This window comes from Cherax quadricarinatus, chromosome 5, assembly GCF_038502225.1.
Source record: "Cherax quadricarinatus isolate ZL_2023a chromosome 5, ASM3850222v1, whole genome shotgun sequence".
Taxonomy (NCBI): Eukaryota; Metazoa; Arthropoda; class Malacostraca; order Decapoda; family Parastacidae; genus Cherax; species Cherax quadricarinatus.
Genome location: NC_091296.1, coordinates 43172228 through 43194237, shown reverse-complemented (window position 1 = coordinate 43194237; position 22010 = coordinate 43172228). Strand labels below are relative to the sequence as shown.

General features: G+C 40.8%; 1 protein-coding gene across 2 annotated transcripts in view; it reads left to right on the top strand.

Annotated features, from left to right (window-relative positions):
* Positions 1 to 22010, top strand: part of boss (bride of sevenless) — a 150869-nt gene that overhangs the window by 114362 nt on the left and 14497 nt on the right. The window contains exons 9-11 of one of the 2 annotated variants that reach the window (XM_070101656.1): positions 3188 to 3415; positions 15337 to 15555; positions 18749 to 18969. In XM_070101656.1, the coding sequence (XP_069957757.1) occupies positions 3188 to 3415; positions 15337 to 15555; positions 18749 to 18969 (668 nt within the window). The remainder of the gene's footprint in view (positions 1 to 3187; positions 3416 to 15336; positions 15556 to 18748; positions 18970 to 22010) is intronic. The other variant, XM_070101661.1, reaches the window with a different exon arrangement.

The following is a 22010-nucleotide window of genomic DNA, read 5'->3' as shown; positions in this document are numbered from 1 at the left end:
GCAGGTACACCTGGGATCAGATGCAGGTGAGGGCAGGTGCAAGTGGGATCACTGGCAGGTGAGGGCAGGTGCACCTGGGATCAGATGCGGGTGAGGGCAGGTACACCTGGGATCAGATGCAGGTGAGGGCATGTGCTCCTGGGATCAGATGCAGGTGAGGGCAGGTGCACCTGGGATCAGATGCAGGTAAGGGCAGGTACACCTGGGATCAGATGCAGGTGAGGGCATGTGCTCCTGGGATCAGATGCAGGAGAGGGCAGGTGCACCTGGGATCAGATGCAGGTGAGGGCAGGTGCACCTGGGATCAGATGCAGGTGAGGGCAGGTACACCTGGGATCAGATGCAGATGAGGGCAGGTGCACCTGGGATCAGATGCAGGTGAGGGCAGGTACACCTGGGATCAGATGCAGGTGAGGGCAGGTACACCTGGGATCAGATGCAGGTGAGGGCAGGTGTACTCTCACCTAGTTGAGGTTGCGGGGGTCGAGTCCGAGCTCCTGGCCCCGCCTCTTCACTGATCGCTACTAGGTCACTCTCACTGAGCCGTGAGCTTTATCATACCTCTGCTTAAAGCTATGTATGGATCCTGCCTCCACTACATCGCTTCCCAAACTATTCCACTTACTGACTACTCTGTGGCTGAAGAAATACTTCCTAACATCCCTGTGATTCATCTGTGTCTTCAGCTTCCAACTGTGTCCCCTTGTTACTGTGTCCAATCTCTGGAACATCCTGTCTTTGTCCACCTTGTCAATTCCTCTCAGTATTTTGTATGTCGTTATCATGTCCCCCCTATCTCTCCTGTCCTCCAGTGTCGTCAGGTTGATTTCCCTTAACCTCTCCTCGTAGGACATACCTCTTAGCTCTGGGACTAGTCTTGTTGCAAACCTTTGCACTTTCTCTAGTTTCTTCACGTGCTTGGCTAAGTGTGGGTTCCAAACTGGTGCCGCATACTCCAATATGGGCCTAACATACACGGTGTACAGGGTCCTGAATGATTCCTTATTAAGATGTCGGAATGCTGTTCTGAGGTTTGCTAGGCGCCCATATGCTGCAGCAGTTATTTGGTTGATGTGCGCTTCAGGAGATGTGCCTGGTGTTATACTCACCCCAAGATCTTTTTCCTTGAGTGAGGTTTGTAGTCTCTGACCCCCTAGACTGTACTCCGTCTGCGGCCTTCTTTGCCCTTCCCCAATCTTCATGACTTTGCGCTTGGTGGGATTGAACTCCAGGAGCCAATTGTTGGACCAGGTCTGCAGCCTGTCCAGATCCCTTTGTAGTTCTGCCTGGTCTTCGATCGAATGAATTCTTCTCATCAACTTCACGTCATCTGCAAACAGGGACACCTCGGAGTCTATTCCTTCCGTCATGTCGTTCACAAATACCAGAAACAGCACTTGTCCTTGGACTGACCCCCGTGGGACCCCGCTGGTCACAGGTGCCCACTCTGACACCTCGCCACGTACCATGACTCGCTGCTGTCTTCCTGACAAGTATTCCCTGATCCATTGTAGTGCCTTCCCTGTTATCCCTGCTTGGTCCTCCAGTTTTTGCACCAATCTCTTGTGTGGAACTGTGTCAAACGCCTTCTTGCAGTCCAAGAAAATGCAATCCACCCACCCCTCTCTCTCTTGTCTTACTGCTGTCACCATGTCATAGAACTCCAGTAGGTTTGTGACACAGGTGTACCTGGGATCAGATGCAGGTGAGGGCAGGTGTACCTGGGATCAGATGCAGGTGAGGGCAGGTGTACCTGGGATCAGATGGTGGTGAGGCCAGGTGTACCTGGGATCAGATGCAGGTGAGGGCAGGTGTACCTGGGATCAGATGCAGATGAGGGCAGGTGTACCTGGGATCAGATGCAGGTGAGGGCAGGTGTACCTGGGATCAGACGCAGGTGAGGGCAGGTGTACCTGGGATCAGATGCAGGTGAGGGCAGGTGTACCTGGGATCAGACGTAGGTGAGGGCAGGTGTACCTGGGATCAGACGCAGGTGAGGGCAGGTGTACCTGGGATCAGACGCAGGTGAGGGCAGGCAGTTACAGGTGAGGGTATGTGTGGACAGTCAAATACGAGAGGTGGACACAAGGTGAATAGGAGAAAAATGTTTTATTCATCATAAGAACATATGAAAGAAGGAACACTGCAGTAGGCCTACTGGCACATGTGAAGCAGGTCCAAATCCTCTACCGGCCCAAGCCACTGGCCCCAGCTAGTCAGGTCCAAGTCATACCCACTTAAGAAGGAAGGAACACTGCATCAAACCCACCAGCACAAACCAGTCAGGTCCAACTCACACCCACCCACTCCCACTCATATTTATCTAACCTATTTTTAAAACTACACAAGGTTTTAGCTTCAATGACGCTACTCCGGAGTTTGTTCCACTCGTCCACAACTCTATTACCAAAGCAGTGCTTACCTATATCTTTTCTGAATCTAAATTTTTCCAACTTGAAACCATTGTCATGGTTGGAAATTTTCAGCACGTTCTTTACATCCCCTTTATTTATTCCTGTTTTCCATTTATACATCTCTATCATGCCCCCCCCCTAATTCTACGCCTTTCTAGAGAGTGCAGATTCAGGGCCCTCAATCTATCCTCGTAGGAAAGATTTCTGATACATGGGATTATCATTTTCGTCCTTCTTTGTACGTTTTCAAGCGCATTTATATACGTTCTATAATGTGTGGCATAATTTAAATGAGCCCTAACCAACGACATATAGAGTTGAAGAACAACCTGCGAACTCCTGTTATACTTCTTGATATGAAGCCAAGAATTCTGTTCGCTTTATTTCGAATACTCACGCACTGTTGTTTCAGCTTTAGATTAATGTTAACCAGAAAACATGATAAACAGAAAAAAACATCTCCTGACGTGGTTGCAAATCAATGAAAATTTTGGTCTTCTGACCGAGGCCTATCAGTCACTTATCGGTCTACCACGTAAGAAATTCTATATTATATTATGAAATATATCCAGCAGTGCATTAGTTATTAAAACTTTAAATTTCATATTAAATTTACATAATATTTTCAAAATTTCACATGTATATACAATTTACAATCATTACTTTTATCCTTATTGGGACCTGGGTTTACCATTCACTAATAACAATACATAGGTAAACACAATCACTTAAACCTCCCCAAAATCTGAGGTGGCATCATCCTCTCCTCACAGGTGGTGAAGGCGATGTATACTATAGGGTTGGCTGTGCGTCGGGCTGTGGTACACACGTGTGGAGGAACAGGCTGGTGCAAAAACGCCAGTGTGACCTTTACTGCTATCACCGACGATAGCCCTGACGTGATTGAAGCATTTTCCATCAAAGCTGAAAGACCACGTTACCAGGTGCTGCGTCTCTCGCCTCTACATACGAGCAATCCCAAGAGACTCGTCTTCTCCAAGGTAAGTCGTATGGTACAACGGTAAGAGTGTGACAATAGTCATGAACTTCGTAGGGCTGATATTAATATGGTATGACAACAGCTGTAGACTTGGTGGTACTGATGGTTACTATTGCGACCCCTGAATGGGTCACAATGTATATAATGTATATTACTTGTTCATATAATTTTATATTGCTTATATTTGCGATAATAGCTAAATCGTAAATATATTGCTTTATATTATTATTTGACTTAGTTATATTATTAGGTAGGATGTAACATTTATATATATTATTCAGTGCTCATAGTTCAAGTCTTGATTGTCTAACTGCTGAAATTATCGCTCGTTGCTCGTTTCCCTGCCGGCTTCTCGGTGTTGCTGGGCAGCAGCAGCACGGAGTCACGTGATCAAAGGCAGGGGTGTTCACATCTCGCCTGGAGTAGTGTATGGGCTTCTCAACTCTCTTGTCGGTTGGACGTTCTCCTGGCAAGACGCCCCACACTCCTCTCTCTTGTGGGCCCTTGTTGGAAGATTGTCTCTGTCGTTTTCTTGTTGTTGGTTCTGTGGAACTTTGTTCACAGAACATTGTCTAGACTTAGTGATTTTCGACGTTGTACTGAGGTTGTGTGTCGCACAGACACTCTGAGAAACTCAGGTCCTGAGTTGTAGCTTCTGACCTAATTTGTACTGGTATCTGTGTACTGTCACAGTCGGGGATTTTCTTATGCTGAACTTAGATTCAGTAGTATGGGAGTTTTGTGACTTTTGTGGAGGATCTGCAGATGATCCCTACTTAGTGTCGTTATATTATCTCCTTGTTTCTGATTGTGTCGTTATTGCTTGCTATATTGTTGTTCGGCTTATCAGTCATTTTATTGTTCAAGCAAGCTGTTCTGACTGCCAGGTTGGTCAAGAAGTTAGTTGATATGAGGACTTTGTCAGTCACTGGTTTAAGTCTAGTCGAGTCGTGAGACATAGCGAACTACTTAGAGCACTTACACACATACACAGAAACTTATTTGTATATATATGTATTATTAAATGTTAATGTACCAGACGGTACTTAAGACATATAAATGTGATATGTGCCTTCAGTACAATATTACTGTACACGAGAGAAGTGATTATTTTGATTATGTTCATTACATTAATTTAATTTGATAATATACTCCTAGACATCTTTGTTATTAATAAACTTAATAAATTTTAATTTCTTTAGTTAGTAGCCTACCAGTTGCAATCCTGAAGCACTAATAATTATTATTGAATTCTAATGGATAATTGGACCAGGATACTGACTACTTGTTACAAAAACCCAGTAACAGACTGGATGCTAGTAGGGCAGTCCTTTTTAGTATTCACTGGAGATCTCTATGCTTATTAGAAATCGCGTTTTTTTTTGTAACAGTTACAAGGTGTGACAACAGGTGAAGATGTAATTATATAGACACTTAGACGGTAGAGGCTAGTTCCTTCCCCGGTGCTCCTTATACACTTCCTTACTTGAACGAGATGATGGGATCTTCATTTTAGCATTTGTGTTGGTAGTAAATGTGTTATACTACTACTACTACTACTACTACTACTACTACTACTACTACTAATAATAATAATAATAATAATAATAATAGTTTTTATATTTATATTATTCCTATTATTATTGTCAGTAGTAGTATAAGCAATTATAGTAACAGTAATAATGGAAGTGGTACTTGAAGTAGTAGTAATGGTAGTAATAACCAAAAGCAACAGTCGCAGTAGTAGTAGTAGTAGTAGTAGTAGTAGTAGCAGCAGTAGTAGTAGTAGTAGTAGTAGTAGTAGTAGAAACTACAATTAGTAGCAGTGAAAGCAGTAGCATCATTACATTACTGACGTACAATACCAACAACATGAGTAATAAGACTCCAGTCTTTATCAGTTCACTACAGAAGATATTTGAAGGTACTAGTACTGAAGACGAGGTCGTTAATTCCTGCGTATGTTGAAGATCCTTACTTGTCAGTGCATGGCAAAATAACATTAAATTTAAACAGCTTTTGCAAATGTCTTACTTCAAAGCCAATTAACTGATACAGGGAGGGACAGCAGGCAGCATTGGAGGAATATCAGGCAGCATGGGAGGGACAGCAGGCAGCATGGGAGGGACAGCAGGCAGCATGGGATTGACAGCAGGCAGCATGGGAGGGACAACAGGCAGCATGGGAGGGACAGCAGGCAGTATGGGAGGGACAGCAGGCGACATAGAAGGGACAGCAGGCAATATAGGAGGGGCAGCAGGCAGCATGGGAGGGACAGCAGGCAGTATAGGAGGGACAGCAGGCAGCATGGGAGGGACAGCAGGCAGCATGGGACAGCAGGCAGCATGGGATTGACAGCAGGCAGCATGGGAGGGACAGCAGGCAGCATGGGAGGGACAACAGGCAGTATGGGAGGGACAGCAGGCAACATGGAAGGGACAGCAGGCAGCATGGGAGAGACAGCAGGCAGCATGGGAGGGACAGCAGGAAACATGGGAGGGATAGCAGGCAGCATGGAAGGGACAGCAGGCAGCATGGGAGGGACAGCAGGCAGCATGGAATGGACAGCAGGCAGCATGGAAGAGACAGCAGACAGCATGGGAGGGACAGCAGGCAGTATAGGAGGGACAGCAGGCAACATGGAAGGGACAGCAGGCAGCATGGGATTGACAGCAGGCAGCATGGGAGGGACAGCAGGCAGCATGGGAGGGACAGCAGGCAGCATGGGAGGGACATCAGGCAGCATGGGAGGGACAGCAGGCAGCATGGGAGGGACAGCAGGCAGCATGGGAGGGACATCAGGCAGCATGGGAGGGACAGCAGGCAGCATGGGAGGGACAGCAGGCAGCATGGGAGGGACATCAGGCAGCATGGGAGGGACAGCAGGCAGCATGGGAGGGACATCAGGCAACATGGCTAACAAAGTTCCATAGGGAGCAGTGTTTCTCACTCAAAAAACTTGTATATAACAAAAAACTTATTAGGTACAAAGAGCACATACTAAGGTATAAAGTGAGTTTAAAGATAATCATCATCCTAAGTGAGCTTAAAGATAATCATCATCTTAAGTGAGCTTAAAGATAATCATCATCCTAAGTGAGCTTAAAGATAATCATCATCCTAAGTGAGCTTAAAGATAATCATCATCTTAAGCGAACTTAATGATAATCATAATCCTAAGTGAGCTTAAAGATAATCATCATCCTAAGTGAGCTTAAAGATAATCATCATCCTAAGTGAGCTTAAAGATAATCATCATCCTAAGTGAGCTTAAAGATAATCATCATCCTAAGTGAGCTTAAAGATAATCATCATCCTAAGTGAGTTTAAAGATAATCATCATCCTAAGTGAGCTTAAAGATAATCATCATCCTAAGTGAGCTTAAAGATAATCATCATCCTAAGTGAGCTTAAAGATAATCATCATGCTAAGTGAGCTTAAAGATAATCATCCTAAGTGAGCTTAAAGATAATCATCATCCTAAGTGAGCTTAAAGATAATCATCATCCTAATCCTAACTAATAATACTCTGTATTATTTTAATCACGTGTACTGAGGCACAGTTGGCTGGGATCATATAATTCAAGTGTACAAACCTGGGATCAAACAGTAACAAAAATACATCTAGTTAATTTTAGCTAATAATGTATGTATGTATGTACACTGTTTATTCTTAATTTCAGGAATTAGAGAAATGTATGTTTTTCTGTTTTTTCAGTGTTTTTCATCACAACTTACAAAATGTAATGAAACTTTGTCCGTTAATTCTGTTTAATCATGGAGAGAGAGAGAGAGAGAGAGAGAGAGAGAGAGAGAGAGAGAGAGAGAGAGAGAGAGAGAGAGAGAGAGAGAGTCACTCAAGTTCTGAACCGTAATTTTAGATTTTGAGTTTGAAGAGCGTTTTTTTTTTTCCAATTTTCTGAATTTTTTTTAAAGCATTACAGTTTTATGTTTAATATAAGTGGAAATTATTCAAACATCTGTTTTCATAAATATTTTTTGATTATGTTTCTATTATGGTATAATAGATTCAGAAATTATTTTTTTTTTCAGTTTGTATTTAGTAATGAGTAATGACAGTGATATCTCTGAGAAATTAAATTATTTAATAATTAACCTTCATATGTTATTTAATACAATTGTGCAACAGCATTCTATTTTACATTGATTATAAACATCATAATTTAAAAAAAAATACAATACAGAAAAGTATCGGTATTGGTGCTGGTATCGGCAAAAATTTTGGCATCGTCCCACCTCCATTTGGAATGATTTGGTTTTGTATATTCCATTTTTTTGTGGAAGAAATTCGAAAAATTTAAAAACTGTTTTTCGTGAAATAATTTCTGAGTGTTGCATCTGATTGGCTTCAACCCTTGAACATGACAGCTTGATAAAGTAGTTTCTGATCGGCTTCAAGCTTAATGTGCTGCTGTATTTTAGAATTTTGGTCTCTCTTTAGATATGAGCAAAATGTCTAGTCAGTTTAGCTTCTAAGATGTTGTTTCTTATTGGAATACTAAATTAGATTTGGGCTGTGTATAATTAGGGCTATGATTGTTTTACTTTTTTTCCAAATGAAACATCTGTCATAAATCGATGAACTTTTCTTTAAAAACAATGGAAAAGACCCTAATTCCTCTCAGTTTTCAAAAAGGTCACCCCTAAATAACAACTATGAATCACCATATATCTGCGTTACTACTCATAAGTAGCAACTCAGGAAAATACTAACTGGCAACTCAAATTAATGAACAATATTAATAACCATATAGTATTTACGTTATTAATCATAAGTAGCAACTCAGAAAATTACTAATTGGCAACTCTATATACTGGCGTCTACTACTATTGTTATCATTCTCTCGTTGTATTTGACAGAGGAGTGCATCAGTGAGTACCACTTGTCTGACAATATATTGACAGGTATTGTCTAACAGTGTGGCTTTTATTGTCAATATTTGACATTCATGTCACTGTAAACTTTTCTAGTTTCTAGAACTGTTAAGAAATTCTCCATAAATCAGTTGTACAACAATGGTATACAATACCGACAAGATGAAATTAAGACACATGTGCAACATCTGGGTATCTTTATTGTAGACGTTTCGCCATCCAGTGGCTTTATCAATACAAATTCCAGGACATATACCATTCTTGTACAACTTGTCAGACACTGCAACATCATGGAATCTTGATTCTGAGGACTTGTACATAACCTTCACGACTACGACAGCTACTACTACAACTAGCCCATCTCTTTGGGTAGGACCTACTTCCACTGGGGAATCCCGCCTACCAGTGACTATGCCCTCATCTGCTACACTTCCCCTTTGCACCTGACGTTAGTATATAAGCGCCAGGCTCTTTGCTTCTGCTTCAGAGGAGAGATCATTCCTCTGCTAGCTTCCGCACTGGACAGACGTACCTGCTCCTGATTGGCTGCATGCTTTGCTTGCTCCTGATTGGCTGCCTTGCGATCCCCTTGCTGGAAGAAGCTATTGATGTGTTTGTTGAAGAAATGTTGCATTGATTTTCTTGTTTCAAGAAGACATTGCCTGATTGGTTGATTTCTGGACATTCTTCATCTTGGCTCCAGGATTCTGTGCGTCGCTGGCTGCCTGCCCCAGGGCAGACCGTTGGCCTCTGCACTCTTGCAGCTGGGTGAAGTCTTTCCACCTCATCCTGTTGGGTGTCGTCTGCTGATACATTGTTCAAGAGCAACACCACCACACCTCTGCACTCTGTGTGTGTGTAATCCTGGCATACCGACATCCTCTTACCCATGTTCGGTTGTGACAGCATCTCGGAGAATTAGACAGCTTTTTTTTAACCAATATTTTTTTTTGTGTGTGTGACACGGGTTTAGCTCTCTGTTGTGCCGTAATCTCCTCAGAGGCCAGTCAAGCCCTCTTCATTGAGGTGGTTAAAGATCCCACACAGTGGATCGGCTTGACTACATCGCTCTGGAGACACCAGCACCTTTCTCTCCTCTCTAAGTTTTTCTTCTTTTTTTCTGGATCGGCTGGACCTGCTCCTGCGTCGGTAGGAGTTTTCGTCTGGTCCGGTGCCCGTGGCTGCATTCCTTGTAATTAACGCACGGGAAGCCTCATCTTGGCAGGTACACTCCACAACACAAACATGTACTGTCAGAATTACGCGCTTGACGCCCCTTAGACGCCACTTACGATTTATGCAGCATCCCCACCTGTGCTGTTGTCATCATGGCAACTGCACAGAGACCCAGTTTTCCGACAATGGCCCTTATGTTAAAGTACTCTAGAGATGACAAGGATACGATTGATTATGCTTCTACCTTTTTCAACATTACCCAGGCTCGGATGATAAACATCTTCAAGACACATACCGGGTGCAAAGTAAATCATGATCCTGTCAATTATGACCTATGTACCAGTAAGGAAGTCCGAGATAAGCTCTTTCAAGCAGGTTTTGCTATCGATTGGGCTCCTGATCATAAGGCCAGGAGCACAGTCGTGGCAAAATTTGTTGACTCATCCACGATTAACGAATACAACCAGAACAAAGACGCCTTGATGTCAGACATTTCTTCTCAAAATCATGTCACAGTTGAGGAACTTTTTCATCCTGAACGTTCTAACATTCTTAAGATCAGATGTTCCACTCCAGATGAGGCTGATAAGTTGTTCAAACATGGTGTTCGAGCAAACTACTTTCTTCTTCCACCTACTTCATTGTTTCTCCCTAACTATGTTCCTATTCATCAGTGCTACAAATGCCTTGAGTTTGGACATTTAAAGAATACTTGTAACAAACAACAGCTGTGTTCTAAGTGTTCTTCTCCAGGCCACACATGGCAGAAATGTACCAACCCTCCCAAATGCTTGCACTGCTCTCAGTCACATTCTGCTACTACTTTCAATTGCCCTACTCGTAAGGAATATGTTTCTTCCTTACGAAAAGACCAACCTCTAAACCTTCCAAACCCAGTCTTGAATCCATGCTCACAAACACAGACAACATCCTCATCCACTTACCAACCAAATTCTTCTGTTCCTCCTGCTTCCACTTCAACAGCTTATCCTTCCTATGCTGCTGCTGCACAAACAAACCTTCCCTCGGCTTCTTCTTCCTCCAAACAATCTAATATCCTTGAGACCATTGTGCTCACTGCTGTCTACTGTCACAAAGCATTTAAAAGTGCCAACTATCCCACGATGCTGAATGATCTTTTAAAAGCCAACAATTTTGACCCCATCATTTTCCCTCCTGATTTCTTTCTTCCCAAGGAACTTTTTCCCAACACTTCTCTCTCCACTCCAGAAACTCCTCTTCATGCTTCTACTCAGGCAGACCCTTCTCTTCCCTCCCATATGCCATAATCCTTTCCTTCTAATCCTTCCACCAGTTCTGGCTCCAGCACAAAAAGATGTCAATCTCGTTCTACCTCTACTCGTCCTTCTCGTTCTCCTATCCACAAGTCTCGATCTCCTACTATGAAACAAAATTATACTGACTCTCCCAAATTCAACGATTGTTTGGATACAGTTCAGTACTTAATAAATCAACCCTCGTCCTCTCCCTCTCGCCCCAACTCATCCTCTCGTCCTACCTCTACATCTCGTCCCACCTCCTCCTCCCGCCCCCTCTCATCTTCCCCTCCCCATCCTGAATCCAGAAACCGTAAAACACAACCGATCAAATATAGATCAGGTGATGGTACACACATGATGGGTTACCAAGACAACCATAAGAAAGACTTACATTTCCCACCCTCAAGTAACCCCAACCATGGCCCTTAAGGTTATTCAATTTAACATACGAGTTTATAACGCAAACAAACACATTCTTGCTGACCTCGTTGAATCTGAACAACCAGACGTGTTGTTATTAAACAGCACGTGTGTGCGTGATGATCAACGTGTCAGACACTTAGGATATACAGCCCGTCAATCCCCTGCTGAAAACTGGAATGGCGTAGCTATTCTTGTTAAAGGCACCATTAAACATGAGTTCTTATCCCTTCCATTTACATATTCTCACAGCATGGCTGTGAAAATTTACACGATACACGGACCCATCATCCTCTACACGACATATACCAGACCCAATCAAAACATTAACATTCATGATTTAACCATTCTTTTTAATCACACACATCTCCCTGTATACCTACTTGCCGACCTCAATGCCAAACACACTGACTTCCATGACAACTCCACAAATTTGCATGGTAGGCAACTTCATACACTTGTAACACAGAAACATCTCATACACCTCGGACCTTACTTCCCAACAGTCTATACATACAATGGCCAAGGCACCCCTGATAAAATTTTTACAAACAGAGCTAGTAATCACTTACATCACTACACAACACCAGGACCGCTCTCTGGATCTGACCACATTCCTGTCATTTTCCATATTTCCTCAAATCCCATACTCATTCCAGTTCGCCCCTCTCCAGCTTACTCTCAGGCGGATTGGGATCTGTTCAAACAACGCCTAAACACTCTTGATCTCACACACAACTATGACAATAGGCCAGTATCAGACATAGACACACAAATTCAACGAATTCAACAATCAATTACCCAAGCCGCTACAGAGGTTGTTCCCATGACACACCACAAAGTACGTTACTCTTTCCGCCCATCAGAAAGAACAAAAAGACTGCTCACATGTTGCAGACACCGTTTCCTAGGAAACCAAAACAGACTAAATATCATCCGATGGGACCTCACTATTTTACGTACACATATCATCCATAGCCTAGATGATGACCATGACCGACATTGGCAATCGATTATAAACACAACAGATGTCCAGCGTACAAGAGATCCCAAAGCATTCTGGTCATCCATTCGGAGACTTACAGGCACCCCTCGATCCACAAGTTTTAGACACATAAATCACAACAACAGACAGATCTCTGACCCTGCTGAAGCTGTATATATTTTCAAAGACATATGGGAAAACATCTTCCACCCACATCTACCAGACCAAGCTGTCATAGCACATACATTAGACATAGAGAGATGGGTATCCAATCATGAAGACTTAACCAGTCCTGATCCAATCATAAGCCTAAACACCCTATCTTCCACGCATCCTCTAAGCTCTCCTTTTACTGTAGATGATCACTCTTTACTAGCAAAAAAAAAAACTCCAGGTGCTTCAGGTCTATCACATTCAGTCCTTCGTCACCATCCACATTCTGTTGCTTCCGCTATCACTGACCTCTTTAATGCTTCCCTTGCATCTGGCTATTTCCCTCCATTCTATAAATCTGCTACTGCATGCCTCATACCAAAACCTGGAAAAGACTTGACTGACCCCAAGAACTATAGACCTTGAAATTTTGGGTAAGACCTTTGAACGACTTGTAAATATGCGACTCAGGACTCACCTAGAGACAAATAGCTTGCTTACTGAAAGACAATTCGGTTTCCGACAACAACGTTCTACCCAAGACGTTTTGAATATAATCCTGAATTATGTACGTATCAATAAGGCCCAGAACTGTACCTCCGCCCTTGTCGCCAAAGATGTAGAGAAAGCTTTTGACACTGTTTGGCATGAAGGATTAAAATATAAACTTGCACGTCCTTTGAATTAACTGTAAATGTGATGAAATTATGTCACTTTTTAGATGGCCGAACGATGCGTATACGGTTCAGAGATCATTATTATGACTATTTCACATTAAAAGCGGGTGTACCCCAAGGCTCTGTCCTATCTCCCACCCTATATATACTCTACATGAATGATTTACCTGAACCTCTTTACCCAAATACACTTACCCTTTCTTACGCAGACGACATCACTCAACTCACAACACATGAAAACATTCGTTTCCTTGCACGCAGAACACAAAGAGAGGTCGACAGGATTACCACCCGGGAATTATTATGGCGCATTAAAACCAACCCAAATAAGTCAAAGATCACTTACTTCCATAGAAGGCGCGATGTCCCGACTCCTGTCGAACTCAAAACAAGCACCTCCCGTACCCCCATCCCACGCTCCTCCTTGGTGTTACCCTCGACAACACACTGAACCTAAAATCTCACGTTACTGCTAAGACTGCACAGGCGGGAATTGCGCTTTCAAGGTTATATAAGCTGAGAGGAGCCAGTCCCAAGACAAAACTGCATCTATACAAAGCACTCATTCGGCCTCTACTCTCTTACTCTCCACTCGCTCTGACGTTAACCGCCAAGACAAACGCACTAAAATTCCAACGCATCCAGAATCGAGCATTACGTTGGGTGTTGGGAGTGAGGTGGGACGAATTTGCCACCAGTGAATCTCTCCACCTCACTACAAATACACCAGCTTTGAACGTATACTGGAAGACACTCAGTGACAAACAACTTGACAGACTTGAAGCATATCATGACCACTGGATACTCACAGATACTCACAGACGTCCTTACAATGATGTAAATCTCTTTCAAACGTTGTACGACCCGGCACCTCCACCTCAATACAAATAAACTACCTGACTTAATTAGCCTAACTATTCCAACAACTTAAAAAGTGCCATTGTCATAGAGCTGTGTCTTTGTGCGTTTTGAGCTGAAGTGCTTGCGACGTACGTTTGCGTCGCCTTTTTACAGTAACATGTGCCTGTGCCGTGTCCAGTCATTGCAAGTTGATATGCTCACTAGAGAGATAATGCTGAATATTATGTTTTCATTGATTAGCAGTTGGGTATAGTCCTGACACTTTTCCTCCTTCTTAAGATTTTTTTCCTCTCCCCGACTATCTTCTTCATCCTGTCCCCACTTGCCCCTCGCCCCTAGTGGGCCCTTACCTGAGAGTCCTCAGTCAGTCAGTCTGCTTCAGAATCTCCACGACTACGGTGCTCTTCGCACCAACTCCAAGGTTGAGGGACTGATTACCTCATCTTCTGTATATAGTTATACTGTCTTCATGTTATGTCCTGGAGTTTGTATTGTTCAAGCCATTGGATGGCGAAAAGTCTACAATAAAGATACCCAGATGCTGCACATGTGTCCTAACTCCATAAATCAGGATGGAGAGATGATATAAAGTTTTTGTACCATCTAACACGAGTGTTTAGATTCGTTGAAGAAAAAGAGCACTTTTCTTTGATTAACTTTCAGAACATTCCAAACATCAGCAATGCGAGGTGGAATTCAAGAGCCATTCTAGTTGTTCTAGCATTCATTCTTATACTTACAAGACAGAAGACTTTGGATAAGACATGCAGATTCACTCCATACACCTGGGCAGATTATTGGTTTACTGATTAGATGCACGATGAAAATGACTTCAAGATTTTGTCAGGAATATTGAAACATTACAAAAATGGTCTGAACTCATTGAAAAATCACTGGAAGCAGGAGCCGTCCACACTCAATATACCAAGAAGTAATCAGTGCGTTGAACGTGCAATTAAAGTTATACAGGAACTGTATGCTGCCTGCAGAAACAAAAACAAACTGCAACTTCGGTTTATTCTATGCAATATATGTACAAACATGATAACAAGGATGCCGTAAGCTGTTTCTTGTTATTAATATTACATGCGATATGCATTCATGTTACTTGTTTTCGTTACTCATTTTTTTTTCATTTAGGAGCGACATTTTCTAAAAAGATATTGAAATGAAAGGTCATTTCTTAGCTTTTAGGCAAAAGTTCATCTGATTAACGTACAGGAATATTACGTTGTAAAATGTTAAAACTCTAGGCTGTATATATTAATTTGCCGTTTTTCACTTAAGAATTTGGAATTTCAGCTTACGTGTGATGACTTGTGAATGTCTCTTCTGATTCCCATCAGATCCCATGCCTCAGTCACTACTACTATATCACTCTCTTTACTCTTCTATGGTCAAGTAATAATCGAAAAAATATATACTTTTTTCTTTCGTGGCATCTTTCACGCTGTTCTCTACACGTGAGTCTAGGTGGGACAGTACTCACTCGGGGTACTGGAGCTGGAAAGCAGCCTGTTGGAAGGTCTCGAGCGTCCTCCACGCTATGTCTGTATCTCCTGTCGCTGTCTAAACGTGCGCTTCGCCTTCCTGGCTGATCTACGATGGCGCACGGAGGCTTGGGTCACCATCTGTGCCACAATGGCTATTATCGGCTTCCTCCTCGCCGCCTCCATCTCCGTTTTTATTGGGGTGAGTGGAGTGTTTTGATAAGGTTTTGGTGAAGCTAAAACCAGTGGAGCTTGTCGTATATACTTATTGTGCCTTAACACATAGATACTTTAGAGTGGTATTGTTTCAGTATATGAATATTATAGAGTGGTATTGTGTTTTGATACACGAATACTATGGCTTATAGTGGATATTGTAGTGAGGTGTTATGTCTTTATGTATGAGTGTAGTAAAATAGTACTGTTATGATACATCAGTATGTGTACTGATATACGACTGTTGCAGAGTAATATTGTCTTCATATATGAATGTCGTATAGTAATATTGTCTTAACAATCCTTAACAATGGTGCATCCAGCCAAGCTAGATGTTGTACCCGCCATGGAAGGACATACGGTGCTGTGGACGCCTCTGAGCTAATTTTTTTTATTGATTAATACCATTCGTTTCGTGGGTACAGTAATATAATATACTGCTTGTTGAGCAAGTACACAAACAGGAAGTAGAATGAAATTAGCTCAGAGACGTCCACACCACAGTATGTCTTTTGATGGTGAGTACAACATCTAGCTTGGCTGGATGCCCCATTGTTAAGGATTGTGTGGTCTAGTGGTCTAAAGCGTCACATACGTGTATGTATGTATGTATGTATGCATGTATATATATATATATATATATATATATATATATATATATATATATATATATATATATATATATATATATATATATATATATATATATATATATAAAGGTACCACCTCTAGAACTTTACTGGGGGCCCTCATCCTCTGAGAAGACAATAAACGTACCTCAAGGAAAACTCAGGGTTGTACCGAATAGGTAAAATTGGTTAAATCGTAATCAGAATGATTTTTGCGAAATTATTGCATACACAAATTTTCGCTCTCCTTATTCGGTAAAAAGAGCGTTGCTATTTAAGCTAAAATCACAAGTTTTACCTATTCAACATGACTATATATATATATATATATATATATATATATATATATATATATATATATATATATATATATATATATATATATATATATATATATATATATATATATATATATATATGCAAGACAAGCTACGGGGGTGGAAATCTTCAGCTCCAGTACTTTCATACTTCTCAACGTGTCATCAGGAGCTGTACAATGTTGCAAAGGCAACAGCAGGAGAAGTAGGTTAAGTTTTCAGAGTGGTAGTGTGGAGCCAGCCAGCCAGTCTATGTCTGAGTGAGACAGCAGGATGCCAGCCACACACCGCCCCCCCCCCCCAACACCCCAAACGGGAGCGGGTAGGGTAGGCCTCACAGTTTGCAGATAGCATGAGAAAATACTAGAAGATAGTTAATAGCCAGCCTCAAGCTTCTAACAGCCGGGAACAGGCCATGTGATGCAAAAAGTTACAATATTGTAACATTACTTTCCTTTATTTACAACCTTCTCTCTAATGAAATAGAGAGAAAAAATCCCTCATTTGTTACCTGGCGTCACAGAACCTTCCAGAAGAATCAGAAAATACTCGCAGTGTCAGTTAATATGCCTGTGTGAATTTTTCCTCTTCAGGCTTCCTTCCTCATAATAACTAGGCTAGTCTTAATTTTAATGTCGTTCCTATCAATATTATCTGATAATATCGTCATCATAGCTAGGCAGTTCTTAATTTGAATACCATTCCTATCATTATTATCATCTGTCACACACTAATATCATTATTATCATCACTATAATATTACCACCAGCCTGATTTATTATAATGATAATGAAAATAATTATATAATGATAATAATAATGATATAATGATAATAATAATATTATAATGATAATAAAGATATTATAATGATAATAAATGTGGAAAATACTGTATATTCTCCCAAAATACAGTGTATTTTGTATGTAAATTAGTGTAATATATTGTAGGTAATAAAAATTAATTTGTAAATAAACAAAGAACCAGCGATGGGTGAACGTCGCTGGGGAGGGATGCCATTGTTTTGAATGTGGTAAAGGCACGTTAGTGAAATGTGCATAAATTGTCGTCGCTCTAGGGGTTATATTGGGCTCAAAACCTCTCAAATAGGAGCCGAAATTTTTGGATTTGCAGTCCTGCATAACGTGAGCATTAAGCAGATGGACAGGACAGCTTCAGAACCCCAGCTAAGTCATGTCTATTTTGTGTTGAAATTCTGGCCAGTATTTTCTTCATAATTTACGCAAGGGGGTTTGTATGACACACCGTAATCTCCAGACTAATTAGCGAGTCTTATTATTATAAATTCTCCTTCATTATTATAAATTCACATTTTAAAGGTAATATACAGTCCACATATTTATATTAATGTTTTTACCAGAATTCCTGGTGATGTATATTTCATTTGAAATTAATATAGGTCCAGAGTGACTTGTGGAGAGATAGATTATCGTAGATATCGAAGGAGGACATTTTTTTGCGACCTAGGTGTCCTAAAATTCCTACTTGTCTCTGTAACCTTGATAAAGAATAATTATCTTTGTTACCATTTATTGGTATGTTTCTTATGAATTACATCCTGGTAAATTTAATTTTCCACAGTAATAATGATATTAGCGAATGATAGCTGATAACAATCATAGGAATGATATTAAATTAAGAATTGCCTAGCTAGACGCGATTCATTTCCACGTATCTAGATTTCCTACCCAGGAATAAAAGTCTCCCACTTGAAGTGTTTCTCGCCTGAAAGACTCACCACTTAAGGACTTTTTTTTTACTTTTATTCTTGTTTTATTAACGGCATTTTTAAAATTTGTTTTTGTACTATAAATACTGTACACTAAGCGTGTTTATATTCCATGCCATTTTCTCTAGTGTAAAATAGTGTACAAAAATGCTGTATTTTTTCTGAGAAGTATATTTCTCTTGATGTGTATGCACTGAGATCAACAGTGTTCAAACATATATATATATTTCTCAGTATGTATACACACTTAGAGTTTACTTTAATCCTTACTTTAGGGTTTGCAGAATCTTTGACTGTTGTTGCACAAGTGACAGGCAGCACTTTGATACTCGTGCAGTTGATAGGCTTTAAACCTAATAAAAGGCGCTAAATAATTTAAAATATTTATAATGTTTTGGTACGTAGAAAAAATTACTAATAATTTTTTTTCTTCTTTTCCTGGCTGTAAACAATGTATAAATTAACTTAGTATTTTGTTAACCGCAGGTTCGTTCGTGTCGTGGAAGCGCACAGGAGGGTTCCCAAGGATTTTCTTTGCTGCTTCTGATGTCTTGCGTATTCTTGTACGCGGCCATCTTGCCTTACAGCTTCGAGGCGAGCACACTGACCTGCAGCCTCCGTCCCTTCGCTACCAGTCTAGCCTACGCCATAGTCTTCGCTATCATGTTGTCAAGGTCTCTCATGCTTGCCACTGCTGATAGTGAAGGGTGAGTGACCACTTTTCTTGCAGTCTGTCAAATGATAATAGTTTTTAAGTCACAACATGTTACATGTACTGCTTTCCTGGCAATTGCTTACTCATTGAATTAGTGGCAATAATCAGAAAACGCACCTCAGAGAAAAATAAGTTGCATTTGGGAACACTACCAACACGACTTGCGATAGTAAGAAGGCAGTAAATGGCGACAAATTAGAAGATAAAAGAACACAGTTGCGAACCCTTAGAAATTTTTTATTGAAGATGTTTCAGTCCTCTGGCCCTCGATTAGAATGAATATGAGAAAACAAGCTATATTTAGGGGACTGAGAGACTTTTATTAGAGTTATGTGCAGTACACCGGAAGTGGAGACGAGTTTATCTTATGGCTCTATTATATGAGAGTCTGTGGTAAGCATGTAGTAAGATTATATGAGCAAAGGTAGTGATAATGTTGTAATTGATGGAGGTGGCAATAACACAACAAGACTTAACGGTACCGCCTTTATTCTGGTTCCCTGTAGCTGACATGATCTCTCCTTCAGTGTTTCTGTGCATGACCCGCGCTACCTGCCCACCACCCCGACTCCATTTCTTCGGATTAAATTTAATAATTATACCCTTTACCGGGCAAGACAAACCCCCATCTCTGTCTACCCACCCTGCAGCCTCGCCCTATCCATTTCCATGGATCAAGTCCACTCACGATCCCTGCTCCAAGATCCCGCCCTCCCTCACCTCTCTGCTCCACCTCTTGCCTCACCCTACCACCTACCCACCAACCTCACACCCATCCTCCCGCCTACCTTCACCCTTCACCTCTCCTGCTCCATCTCCTTGGACAAAGATTACCTGTCAGACTCATTGCTTAAATTCCTCGTATCAAGTTTAACCACCATTTTTGCCTTCCACCCATCACCCACCCAGCCTCACCCCTCAACCAACACTACTCACCAACTACACTTACCCTCTCCACCTACAATCACCCATCCTGCCCATATCAAAGGTTGGCTAGAATGTACCATTACCTATGTGCCTCGTGGGTTTATCCGACATGTCATACTGGGAAATTTTTATAAGAGGCTGTATTCTCTCCATTTCCAAAATTCCCTTTTATAATATGTGAGTTAATTCTGAGAAAAGTAAGGAAAAATATGTAACTCTTAAGATTTATACTGTCTCCAACAATGTAAACTTAGTTTATGAAAAGGCTTAATCTCAGAGGTAAGAAATACTTAATCTCAGAGATAAGAAAGACTTAATCTCAGAGGTAAGAAATACTTAATCTCAGAGATAAGAAAGACTTAATCTCAGAGATAAGAAAGACTTAATCTCAGAGATAAGAAAGATTCAGAGATATTTTCAGAGTAAAAAAAGTAGTCTTATTTCATGTCTTTAAAATTATTTCACTGGTAAAAGAAAATACATGGTAGAAAAAAAAGTCAGTACGACATATCGTTTCCAAATTTTATTTCATTAAAAAGTATACAAAGGAATGTAATACAAAGTCTGACTGCTGGGTTATGCATTAATACTGTTTTCCATGAACAGAGAAAAGTCGCGAAGAACTCAGAGGTTAAATGATTTAAATTCTTTAAATAGTTATCTCAACAAAATAATTAATGTTATTTCTACTACTGAATAGAGATAAGTTATTTAAGTAGATAACCTCAGAGTTTTCTCAAACAAACATATCTGTTAAGATTCACTGTTTTAAGATCATAAATTCAACAGTCAAGTCTCGTAAATGGGCTCTCCCTTCACCTGTTTCCGGATCCCTCTCTCTTTCTCACTCCTGCTCTCTCTTACTCTTTCACGCTCTCTCTTTCTCTCTCTCTCGCGCTTTTTCTTTTTCACTCATTGCTTCTCAGGAAATTGAATTCATGAGGTCATCTCCAAGCCTACGAAAAGAGATGTCTGACCCCCATCACACTAAGATGTCTGACCCCCATCACACTAAGATGTCTGACCCCCATCACACTAAGATGTCTGACCCCCATCACACTAAGACATCTTCCATTAAATAAGGGACCTCCATCTCTTCTGGGGATATTCAAAAGACTCCTTTTTTTTTCCCATAACTTCATCTTCCAAAGATAAAATTCATTTGACTTGGAACATGCCCTCCATTAGATATAAAATGGTAGCTTCCGAGTGTTAAATTTTAATAACAGATCCCACAATACAAGACGTTCTTAATTTTAAGGATCTAATAACGCTACAGACATCAGTGATGATCAAAGGACACTAAAGACATCATTAATTCGGAATCTGAACAGATAAATACATTCACTTATTGTATATTCATTCTGACCTAAATGTTTGAACACATTCACCCGTCACATTCTCACTCAAACATATACAAATAATTATTCTCCCAAACAGATCTCGGTTCTGACCTGACATATCTCAACACATAATTATTCACCCATTACATCTACATTCTCTCATGAATGTACAAATACATTAACCCAACATCTCTCTTTCAAACTATAATGAACAAGCACATTAATTAATTTATAAAACCAAATCATCCCATTTATAATAATTTTGCCATTGCTCAAAAAATAATAATTTCGAAAAAAATGGTCATTTCACAAAAATTGTCATTTCTCAAAAAAAAAAAAAATTATTTTGTAAAACCATTGCCAAGCCTCATGTACTATATATTCCATCTTTATACCAGCAGTGTATCTCTTTAATCTTTTTTATACTATATTATTTAATAAAATATACCTATTGGTAGAAAAAGAATGACAAGATGGGGTGGTAGGGGAAGTGGAACATTCAAATGACTTCAGGAAGAAATCCAAATATTCTTCCTCGAAGCTTTTTTATCCATTTATCCGAGGTTATGGGTCCCACAATTTGCACCAGAAGTGGATACCGTGCCATTTGTATTTACTATAAAACCAGATATTATGTCTGCACCACACATACATACACACACTTCGCGATCAGCGGGAAGGCGGGGCCAGGAGCTGATTGCAGCTACCATAAATAGGTGAGTACACACACACACACACACACACACACACACACACACACACA